This window comes from Bison bison, unplaced genomic scaffold, assembly GCF_000754665.1.
Source record: "Bison bison bison isolate TAMUID 2011002044 unplaced genomic scaffold, Bison_UMD1.0 scf7180017864041, whole genome shotgun sequence".
NCBI lineage: Eukaryota > Metazoa > Chordata > Mammalia > Artiodactyla > Bovidae > Bison > Bison bison.
The window spans coordinates 4815014-4827554 of NW_011494613.1; the positions used below are offsets into that span (position 1 = coordinate 4815014).

Here is a 12541-nt window from a genome sequence, read left to right on the forward strand (position 1 = left end):
ACTCAGATTCACGTCCATTGAGTCAGTGATGCCATCCAGCCATCTCATCCTCTGTCATCCCCTTCTCCTCCTGCCCCCAATCCCTCCCAGCATCAGAGTCTTTTTCAATGAGTCAACCCTTCGCATGAGGTGGCCAAAGTACTGGAGTTTCAGCTTTAGCATCATTCCTTCCAAAGAAAGCCCAGGGCTGATCTCCTTCAGAATGGACTGGCTGGATCTCCTTGCAGTCCAAGGGACTCTCGAGAGTCTTCTCCAACACCACAGTTCAAAAGCATCAATTCTTTGGCGCTTAGCCTTCTTCACAGTCCAACTCTCACATCCATACATGACCACAGGAAAAACCATAGCCTTGACTAGACGGACCTTTGTTGGCAAAGTAATGTCTCTGCTTTTGAATATGCTATCTAGGTTGGTCATACTTTCCTTTCAAGGAGTAAGCGTCTTTTAATTTCATGGCTGCAGTCACCATCTACAGTGATTTTGGAGCCCAAAAAAATAAAGTCTGACACTGCTTCCACTGTTTCCCCATCTATTTCCCATGAAGTGATGGGACTAGATACTTACAATGGGAAAAATATAACGTTACAGTGAAGAAACCTGGTTGAAACCACTTTGACCAAGTGATCAAAGCTAAGTAAACCAGCAGTAATAAAATAAGTTAACGTCACATCATGGACTTCCTGAGATGCTGCACTAAGCAGATCACAAATCAGTATTTGCATTTTTTTTTTTGCAATATTCCTGCCAAAAGTGCAAAAGCTCAATCTACTCATGAGAAAAAATCAGATAAACCCAAATTGAAAGTCATTCTACAGAATAACTAGCCTAAACTAACACAAAATTATAAAGCCATTGTCCTACAATTAAAAATTTCAAAATTAAAATTAAAAAAATAACTAGACTGTACTCTTAAAAAATATTAATGTCACAAAACACAAAGAAAAACTGAGGAACTATTAGAATAAAGGACACTAAAGAGACACAACAACTGAATACAATACAGAATTAGGATAACTGGTGAAATCTGAATAAAGCTTAAAGATTTGGAAAATAGTGTTCTATCAATGTTAATCTCGTAACTGTTGAATGAGCTGCATTACAAAAGGAATGTTCTTGTGTAATTAAGAAATACACACTAAAGTATTTAGAAGTAAACGGATATGGTTATAACTGACTTTCAAATGGTTTCACTATCTATATATAGAGAGAAGGACAAATCAAATGCAATAAATGTTAACATTTGAGGAATCTGGTTAAAAGATATAAAGGAATTCTTTGAACGATTTTCGTGACTTTTCCTATGTTTGGAATTATGTCAAACTAGAAAGTTAAAAGAAAAACAAAACTGAAAGTAACAGACTGTAACTCGTATAAAACAGGAGACCATCAACCCACAGTGATATTAATAAATAAATGAGTAAATTGAAAGTTTGATGAGGAATGGGATATTTTCATGGTTTTAAAGATCCTCACCATCTAACGTTTATTAATCATAAAGGGAAGAGAAATGAGAGTAATTTTACAGTGGAGACTTCTGCCAGACACATTTTAATGAATGATCAAAGTGATCATCATCAATAATGGGACAAATGAAAATCATGTGTCACCTGATAGACTATAAAAAGAACAGAGCATTACTTCTGTGATCTTCCTGCCAATGATGCAAGACCTCCATCTAATTGTGAGGCTACCATCAAGACAAACCTAATTTGAGAGACATTCTATATACTGGCCTGAATTTTTCAACATGCCAAGGCCATGAAAGCAAAGGAAGGCTGAGGAAATGTACTCGAGTGAAGGAGACTAAACAGACATAATCACTACATGTGCGTGCATGCATGCTGAGTTGCTTCAGTCGTGTCCAACTCTTTATGACCCCATGAACTGTAGCCCACCAGGCTCCTCTATCCATGGGATTCTCCAGGCAAGAACACTGGAGAAGGTTGCCATGCCCTTCTCCAGGGGATCTGCCCGACCCAGGGATCAAACCTGCATCTCTTATGTCTTGCGCATTGGCAAGCAGGTTCGTTACCACTAGCGTCACCTGCGAAGCCCAATCACTACATGCCTCTGAATTAAACCTTTTAAGCAAAAAAAATTATTGAGATAATCAGTGAAACTCGAATGAGTTCTGAGAATTAGATGGCAGTAATATATCTGTGTTATGTATTGTATAATTCAATGGATATGAATTTAAGCAAACTCTTGGAGACAGTGAAGGACAGGGAAGCCTGGTGTGCTGCAGTCCATGGGGTCGCAAAGAGTCAGATGGAACTTACAAATGAACAACAACAACACAACAATACATCAGTGTCATGTATTGTATAAAACATCAGTGTATATATATATATACTGATATATATATATCACATATTTTAAAACCTGATTTTAAAAGTTGTATTGTGGTTATATAGGAGAATATCTTAGTTTATAGAAAATATAGCTAAAGTATTCAAGGAGTTAGGAACATCACTTAATCACAAATAGTTCAGAGAAAAAAGTCCTTTGAAACTTTTCTAGTAACATTTCAAACTTTAAAAAAAAAACTTTTTTTACAAAAACTCTTCTAATTATTAATATAAAGCTAAGATACGTCAAGTTTAAAATTTTCAAATTGTATTTCATAAAATTCTCCTTATCCTGCCACTCTTAATATTTGGGTAAACATCATTCCAGAAGCTTCTCTACACACAAAAGGATACACCACAGATCAAACTTTAAATAAAATCATGTATGTCCTATCCTGTAACCTGATTTTTCCACCCAGCATCATCTTGTGCATACCAGTCCATACATACATGTACGTATTTACATTCCAAAATAAAGTTACTGTCACTACCTCAAGGAGTCCTACAGCTATGGAAAGTGCCACCCCAGAGGAACGCAAAGGTCTCTTTCCCTGTGGTACAGGCCAGGGGTCTCGCTGAAGCTCTCCCAGAAGGTCTGTGAGATTCATGTCTATCTTCTGTACTGGCTGTAAGAATCTACAAAACAGAACAAAATAAAAAGCCATTGATAAATGTTTGTGGGTGAAGGTTTAAGAAACAAATTGTCCACTTTCTTAAAAACAGAAAAAGAAGCTGAATACAAGGCAGACCAAATGGTTCTCAAACTTTTGTGTATATCAGAATCGGTGAGAGGGTTTGTACTGACACAGATTGCTGGTTCCAGGGTTTTGTTTCAGTAGGTCTGGGGTGGTGACCAAGAATTCGCATTTCAAGTAAGTTCCCAAGTGATGCTGTCTACTGCTGAGGAACTCAGTGAGTACAATTACTGTAAAGAGAACACTCAAACCAAGTATTACTTTGGGACTGCATCTTCCATTTACCAATCTAGTAAGTTTTAGAGTTACTGAATTAATTATGAGAAGATACATCAACTCGATTTTACTAATACCATCTCTGATTAGTAAGTTTAGCAGAAAAAGCTACCCACAAAACTAAGAAGGCAAAATTAAAAGCTTATGGGGACCTATTTTTGCTTGGCTGCCCTCAAGCACAAAAATAAAATTTTTTGAACTTAAAAACAGAAAATCAGGAATATATCAAAACTATATTCCAGGGGCCTTCCTGGTGTCTCAGTGGTAAAGAATCTGCCTGCCGATGCAGGAGACACAGGTTTGATTTCGAATCCAGGAAGATCCCACATGCTGTACAGCAACTAAACCCCTATGCCACAACTACTGAGCCTGTGCCCTGGAGCCTGCGAGTCTCAACTACTGTGAGTCTCAACTACTGAGCCCGTGTTCCGCAACTTCTGAGCCCGTACACTCTAGGGCCTGTGCTCGGCAATGGGAGAGGCCACTACAGTGAGAAGCCCTTGCACCGAAACTGAAGAGGAACCCCCGCTCACAGCAACTAGAGAAAAGTCCGTGCGACAACAAAGACCCAGTACCATTCAAACAAATAAATAAATAAAATGCCCCACATAAAGTTAAAAAAAAAACAACTATACTCCAATATTTAAAAAAAAATTTTAAAGACTATATCAAAACTGAAGTAACTCCTTACATTGTCATGATGAAAAACCAACCATTTCAGCAATGTGATGTAACCACAACTCTTTAAAAAGTATACTAATTCAGTATTTATATTCCTAAAAATATTTAACGGTATTGGATCACTGAAGGCCTGTGTTCAAGTTAAGGGTGAAGACAGATGTATCAACTGTAAAACTGTGAAGTTCTTTTTGACATATTTATTACCTATTGGAAGGAGGTGGCTGCTGTACCTGAGGACCACGTGTTGCTTGAGTAACTGGTACTTTAGAGAGCCCCAGCATTTCCTGTAAAGAGATTATTTCTGTGATGTCTGTTTAATTACTCCTACAAAGATGTATTAACTATTTATGGCATGGAAGGTGCTTCCATAGACATTAGAAACACAAAAATAAAGAACACAAAACCTCTTCCCTTGAAAGCAAAACTTCCAGTTGGGAAGACTATGAGGTAAACAGTGATATAATGAAATAGACATCATAAGAGAGCAAAGTACAAAGTGCTATGTGAGCAAAGTAGGGGGAAACTAGCCTAGAATACTTCACTTCTAATTAATAGTCAAAATAGATTACTGTGTAACTTGGATGTCTGTATTCTTAGCTTGTATTCATCAGCAGCTATATAGTTTAAGTATCTGTTATGGGCCAGGTATGTAATGGTGAAAAATATAAATAGTCCCTGACTGTATGAAAATTTAAATCTGGTGAAACCAACAAAAGTTGAAGCATTAGCTAAATAAGTGTAATAATAAATATGAGGGAGAGATAATAAGCAATTGTATAAAGGGGGGTTATACAAGGGGGGGTTATTATTATAAAGTAATAAACATCTTTCATGCCTATGCTTCTTAATTCTCTGACTTATATGAACATTCTCTGCCCTCTCAACTATCTTCCAATCAATGAACATATTTAAAGTAATATGAATATCTCTCATCATCTATCAAAATATCTAGACAGAAAAAGATTTTGAAAAATATACCAAGATAATCCTAGTATGTTGCACATAACTCCCTGCCTTGGAAGACAAGGCTTTAATTTGCTTCAAAGACAAAAATATCCGAGTGTATGAAAAAATATATATATTCACAGTTCACCTATTAACTCTCAAGCCTTAAAATATCTCCCCTTGCCAAACACCAAGTGTTTAGTGCCTAAGTGACATGCAAGGAAACAAAAGTGGTTGCCTTCTCTCAGTCTTCAGCATGACTCTTCTACAAGCCTTCAAATCTTTAGTAAAACAGCTTCAGTTTCACTCTAAGTTTTACAGATACTTCAAAAGTAAAGGGTCTTCAATCTCTATGATTACAGTGTAAGGCAAACGAAAGAAAGCTGAGGCCATCACTAAATTTAAAGGCTTTGTTATAATACAACTATATTAGTCATTCATAATATTTTCTGGAAACATATATCTAGAAGGCATTTTTAGACACACATAGAGTGATATGCAGAGACAGGCAAACTACCATTCTTGTTGCTTACCTGCAGTTGTTTGGCAGACAGATCTTTTGTTCCTCTGAAGACATAGCTTTTTGAAATGCCCTCACATCCAAGTTCATGAACCTGCACCATTCTCCCAAAAGTAATTAAGCCAACCAAAGCTGTAGGTGGTAAAAGGCTTAGTGACATCTGCATAGATTCTTTCAGGGCTTGTAAATCTTCATCTTCCATGCAAGTATCAACCACATAGAGGAATATCAAAGGCATCTGAGGACCACGCTTTTAAAAAAGATTGTGATTAAAAAAAATGTTGTTTTAAAAGTATAACACTTCAGCTCAATACATAGGATAATCAATAGAGGACTAATTAAATAATTTATTATATGTTTAACAATGGAATTCTAAAAAAGCCATTTTACAAATGAAACATTATATATCTAACACATCATCAAGTGAAAAATTAAGTTTATGAACATTAGTTATGTTACAAGAAGGGGAGTTTCACTTTCAATTTTACTTAACTGCATGAAGTTTAATTTCTTACAACAAGCACTTTTTTTAAAACAAGAACACAGTAACTTTAAAGCTTAACAGCAAAATTAGGTGATTTTTATAAAATAATCATCTAATCTGAATTGCATTGTAAGGGAACTAGAAACTAGTCCGAATGGACAAATCAGTGACAGACTCAAGTGAGTCATATTCTGCTATCTCTACAACATTCATAAAAGACATTACCTTAATACTTAATATTAAAATAAATTATATAAAGCTGTTCAGAAAGGGAAGAAAAATTATTTTCCTAACAAGAACCAATTCAAGAGTAATTTCATTATTAGACTTGGGGATATATCATTAGGCTCCAGTTTCATATTGACCAAGTATCTGTAACTAACCTTCCAACTACAAAGCAAAATTGATACTTTACTATTTATTAACCTACTCGATATAGCAAATCAAACCTCCCCACCCAAAATCCTGGCCACCTTTCAAATAACTACAATAGAAATTACCTTGCTCAAACTGACCTTGACAGTTCTTACCTTTGAAATGCTCAATCAATTCAATGTGAGAATGAAGAATGATGCCTTTTAAGTCAGCTCAATTGAATAATTATTTTGGTATAAAGTATTGCTATATTACTGGATATTTTAAACTTCCTTAAAAAGTTACTTTTATATTCTTACCAGAACTACATATTCAATGCTAGAAAACTGAGGTAAAAGTTCAGCAGGCTGATTCAGTTCAGATATACCAGCGTAAGTCGGTGGAAACTATAGGCAGAAAAAAGCAAAATATTTTAACAAATTATTACCAAGTAATGAACTTTTAAACTGAAACAAATTATTTCCTGATCACTTAATTACTTAAAAATAGATACTTTAATCACTTATTTATTTAATCCTATAAAAAAGTAATCTTTATTTTCAAATATGTATTTTCCTACAGTATTAGTATTACAGCATTAACATCTACATTGGGGGCTTTCTTACCTGATTCCTCTGATAACAAAAGTTGCAAGCCCAGAGTTTTGCTCGATAATCCACTTGACTGTTTTAAGAAAAGATACAATAGCTCATGATTTAGCTAAACTGTGCAGTAATTCCAATTTCAATAAAATTAACTTCTTTCTGAAAATGAATTAATTCAAATTGACAGTGAAAGCAATCTTTAAAAGCCATTTATTTTTAGGTGTTGCCAATATTTAATTCATACTTTTAACACATACAAGCTCACCAAAATGAATATATTGTAACTTTTAATGTATAGCAAATACCAACGATAAATTAAGATAATCTTATTTTTTTTCTCCAAGTGACTCAGTAACTTCTAAACTCAGCTCTAGAAAACACATATTCAATAAAAATATATATAGTTACTGAATGCCATTATTCTAGGTACTGATGATAAGTAAATGAGATCAAAGGTCTTATTTTCATAAAGCTTATATTCTAGAAGTGAAAGACAATAAACAATAAATGCATAAATGCAGAAGATACTTTTAGAAAGTGATAATAAAAACTAAAGATAACAAAGCAAGACATGAGAATGTATTTGGGAGGGCAACTTTAAAGGAAAGCCTTCATTAATAAACAACTAAAATGTAACTGAAATGAAAAGAAACCAGTTACAGGAAAATCTGGGGGCAAAGCAATCCAGGCAGCACGTATAGCTATTGCACAAAGTCTGTGGCAGAAATAAGTTAAGTATATCCAAGAATAGAAAGAAGATAAGGTGTAATGTAGGTGAAAATGAAGAAAATGGATGATACAGATGAAGGCAGAAATATACACAGGCTACATTATATAGAGCTTTACAGGTCTTGATAAGGGGTTTGGATTTTTCATTATAAGTGTAAATTCTCCACTCTTCTGGGTGGAGAAGAGATTACTGAAAGGCAAGAATGGAAACAGGAAGATCAGTTAGGAAGATAATGAAACCACCCAAGAAAAGATTACCATCTTTTGAAGCACCATGTATTAGTAGAGAATGAGAGTAAGAGACAGGATGAGTACTGTTCTTAAGACAGAATGCACCAGATTTGCCAGTGGATTGAGTGGAAAGAGAGGGAGTAGAAAGAGGAATAAAAGGTGATTCTTCAGATTCTGGCTTATATAACAAGAAATCATAACATTTTCGAAACACCATACTACCCAATTATGACTTTACAAATGACACAAAATGAGGTGACAGCCAGCATCAGTATCTAGAGAATACTGATAGAATCTAACAGTTTACATACTGACAATTTTGTATTTGGTTTCTTTGTAACTCACTACAGCTAGTATGAGTCTAAAATTTTATAGCTCTTTGGTTCTACTTTAATTTGAAAAAATATAAACAAAAACATTTTATATAAATGAACAAGTAAGAAACTACATTTTTAAATCATAAGGACACTTTAGTGTTTTCCATATGCTTTAATTACCATAAAGGATTCAAAACTGCACGGCAAGTGGTCCTACTACACAGAACAGGTTCATATTGAATGGGTGGCAGATCTGGTCTCTCCTTCAGTGGTGTAAATAAGGCTGCTACTGGAACGACCATTCTTGTGGCTTCCAATCGACTCGATGGCCAAACATTCCAACTAAATCGGACTCCATCTCGTTCTTCATTTTGTTGGATGAATTCCAAATAGGTTGTCATTGTAGAGCTTGATTCTTATTTCTGTAACAAAATTAAAAGATATTTTTAAATCCTATTAAGAAAATTCAAAATAAGTATGGTTTTCCCAATTCCACTGATACTCATCCATTAGAAATCATAAACGAAAGAAAATAATTATCTTAGAAAAAAATTAGCAAGTGAACAATGACCTCAATTATAACAAAATAATGAATGGCTCTACAGAACCCAAAGCTCATTAGGCCCCCAAAGAGGTATTTTATCCTTTTTTTCATTCACTCTTGAAAAAAACTACAGAAAAAATAATAAATGATAAAATTGATGTCCCATTGATTTAAGTCAAAAATGGGGAAAATCCAGGTCTTAAGTTTTCTGTATCAACCTTATCAGTTACATCATTCTAATAAACAGATTGTCAAAAACATTAAATTCTAAAACTCACATGCTTTTCTACCCAGAACGAAGTAAGCTTCCATTAAACTTGTTAAATATAATGCTTAAGAGTACACAACAAAAAGATTTTTCTAAAATGAGGTACTTCTATTTTAGACAGGCAATTTTTTATTATACTAATACAGGACATTTGAGGAACAAGAAATAAACACATGATAAGTGTGTTCCATGTGATGTATATATCACTTACTTCTTTTGCAGAAACAATTCAGAATACTTCTAACATTCGAACATATGAGAGCATTTTAAACTCTAATTTGAGATATATAATTTCAAAATAATCATTTAAACTCACTACCAGAAGAGGGAGATGCCATTTTGGTTAGGGCCCGGTATCAAAAGACATCTTCACCTTGTTATTTTTTAACTGCTTGACTAGGATGCCAGCTCTCCTACCTAGGCAACAGGTCTGTCTCATGCTCTCAAACTGCAGCAGTGGTTAGTGATGGAGGGAAATTATAAAATTTAAAGGTCTAAGAAGATAGAATCTCAAGTACTATCTGGCTGGCTAAAAGATTTGTGGGAGGGATGAATGGCATCAAGAATTGGAGAATTATGAAGGTAGGGTACCAACAGAGCCAGCATGGATGCTGAAGTTGCTAAGAATAATGATGGGATGAGGAACTGATTCTAAAATATAAGTGAGGGAAGAAAAGGTATTATTAGATATAATAGTTTTCATAAAAATGCTCAAATATATTTTGATAATACAAATTACAGAAACTGATGCTTAACAAACCTAAGTATCTTAAATAGCTAAGAACTTTCCCTTCTTTAAAGGAATAAGAATGTTATTAGTCAATTATATCCTAATTGAAAATATAATAAGAAAATAAAAATTAGACACTGTATTTCCTCCTATCAGAATTTCAGAGACAACTAGGGAATTTTATACTAAACAAAAGCAATCATGGATTTTTCAAAGATTGACAAAGGGTACAGAGAAATCCTAAAATAACTAGATTTGTTTAGAAAAGATTATTTTAAAGCTAAATATAGGAGATGGCTTTGAGAAAAAAAGAAGCATTCAAGAAAAAAATGGCTGTTGAAAGATAATGATAAAACAAAGGTCAAGGATAATCAGAGGGGAGTTAAAAGATGCCAACATTAGTTTTAGCATAGGAAACAGTAAGAGTTTTCCAGCTCCATACGTGAAGCCAGATTTCCTTCATACAATTCAACCAGACAACATATCAAAACAGCAAGTAGATTCGAAAATCCACCTGTCTTCTATTAAGCCTGGCTCAGCTGGTAAAGAATCCTCCTGCAAAGCAGGAGACCTGGGTTCAATCCCTGGGTTGGGAAGATCCCCTGGAGAAGGGAAAGGCTACCCACTTCAGTGTTCTGGCCTGAAGAATTCCATGTACTGTAGAGTCCATGCAGTTGCAAAGAGTAGGACGTACTAAGGGACTTTTTTTTTTTTTCTTTTCTTTTGTTCTGGATCCTCAATAATGTTTAAGATTATAAAGAGGTCCTGAGAATCACTTCCTTAGGACTCTAGGGCTTAATTTAAAAGCATGGAAGCTGGTAGAGCAGGCTCTATGAAACTTAACGTGAAGACATCTACACACAGCCATTGGCCAGGTTTAAGTTTCTACAAGAGGTAACAAGCCTGGATTGTAACTCGACATCCTTACTTTTTACTGAGACATACTGAGTATCACCTGATTGATATTTAAGTACAATTCCCCTCCTCTTCCTCACTGTTTGTCTCCTCAATCGCTCTGCTCTAAGATCATATTTGTCCTCTAAATCACATCTATTTATTTCTTACATTATCACTTTTCAACAGCAGTCTGAAAAAGTCCCACGTTTTTCTTCTTAATTGGTCCGATTACAGAGACATGCAAAACACCTCCCCAAATTCCCTCACCTTTCCAAGGGAGAAATTAATCTTAAAATCACTCACTCTAGAACCAATCCTGCCAGGCTTGGTCCCATATTCAACAACTGCATATCTGAAATAAAGTCCTTTTGCAAACCAGCTCTTTATGAAATGGCATTATTTGATAAGCATTCTCTCCCCTAGTACTGTCTGTATAAAAGCATAAAACTAAAAAATTTTGATTCAAACACTAAACTAGGATGCAGACAATATACTAGTCATTACATTTTATTAAGTGGTACAAAACATAAAAGACCATTCTAAAGAAACGTCTCCTTTACAGCACAACTTATAATCATTGGGAATGTACTTTCTTATGGTATAACTAAAGTAAAGAAACATTAAGTCACTTTAACCTAGCACATCAGATATATGCCCATTAGCCATTTTATAGGTAGATAAGTGAGAAACATTGTAAATTGCAAGTAAAATTTGAGTTCCTTCCAATCAGATATATCTGTTAATAGACAATTAAATGTGGCTTTCCCACTTTTCTGTCCTAAAATCCTCAAAGTAGTGTCTTCAACTACTTCCCACGACTAGATTTACTATACTGTACAAATAGCTTAACCTCTCTGATCCTCAAATTCTCATCAGTAAAATGAGGGGTTTTGGTTGGAAAACTACAAGGCCCCTTCCAAACCTAAAATTCTGAGCCAATTAAAAATGAACTTCCAAAATGATGTCAGTTAAGACTACTGGAGAAGGCAGAAAAGGAAGACTTAACATACATCTATAATTAAATCTAAAACTTCTTTTAACCAAGTTCACTTGGCTAGTTATCCACTCCTTTGAACGGTGGACCTTGAGGAAGCTCCCGGATTCAACATACTCACTCCAGTGATTACAAGCAGATTTACTATGACTTTTCCCTTCCCACCAAAACGGGAAAACATTTAGGGCCGAATGGAAGTACGGAAGATGGGTCCAATCTTAAAACTCAAGTCTATTTGTAATCAAGGCCCAAGGTGTGAGCTCTACCTGCACTTTTCTCCTTATCCCCTTTAACTCCCAAGGCCAAACTACGAGTGACGAAGTCACGTCGGGCCAAAGTCTAGGGCTCTTCGGATGAGACAAGGAATGAACCAAGAAGCCAAAGTACCCAGAAGCGGCGATGGGGTGGGGTGGGGTGCGGTGGGGAAGGCAGATCGGCCATGAACGGAGGGTGGGGTGCTGCGAGAGATGCCCTAACTGCTGTTTTTCACTCGACTCTATCTTTCAATCCTGATCCGGGGTAGGTGGGTGAGGGAGCCGGGTTCCCAGGCCCTGATAGAACTAAGCAGAGGGGGTGGGTGAGAAGGTCACAAGTTCAGGGCTCAAGGCAGCCCCCGCCGGCCCGGGTCGCAGCCCCTGCGCACTCCCATCTGGCCTGGGGCACCCAGAAGGCAGAGTGGGCACCACCCTCTAGACCCCGGCCCGCGGACCCGCCGCCGACCTTCCCCCGCTTCCCAGTGAGCGCTAGCGGCCCCGAAATCGATCCTTACCACAGTGCCACCACGTACGAGATCTGCGCCTGTTGCAGCCTCTACCTTACAAATCCGTCCCCTCCGCCGAGCGGCAGCGGCCGTGGCACCGCAATCAGGGACCGCGCAGCCCCGCCCCCGGCCTGCGCACAGAACACTGCTGGACCAACATGGC

General features: G+C 36.3%; 1 protein-coding gene across 1 annotated transcript in view; it reads right to left on the reverse strand.

Moving 5' to 3' along the window:
* Nucleotides 1-12541, reverse strand: part of SEC23A (Sec23 homolog A (S. cerevisiae)) — a 62881-nt gene extending 50340 nt beyond the window's left edge. Inside the window, exons 1-7 of the mRNA XM_010835327.1 lie at nt 12388-12541; nt 8366-8607; nt 6930-6987; nt 6624-6710; nt 5479-5715; nt 4205-4284; nt 2840-2984 (exon numbers count right to left, since the gene is read on the reverse strand). Coding sequence (XP_010833629.1) covers nt 2840-2984; nt 4205-4284; nt 5479-5715; nt 6624-6710; nt 6930-6987; nt 8366-8586 — 828 coding nt within the window. The 5' untranslated portion in view covers nt 8587-8607; nt 12388-12541. The remainder of the gene's footprint in view (nt 1-2839; nt 2985-4204; nt 4285-5478; nt 5716-6623; nt 6711-6929; nt 6988-8365; nt 8608-12387) is intronic.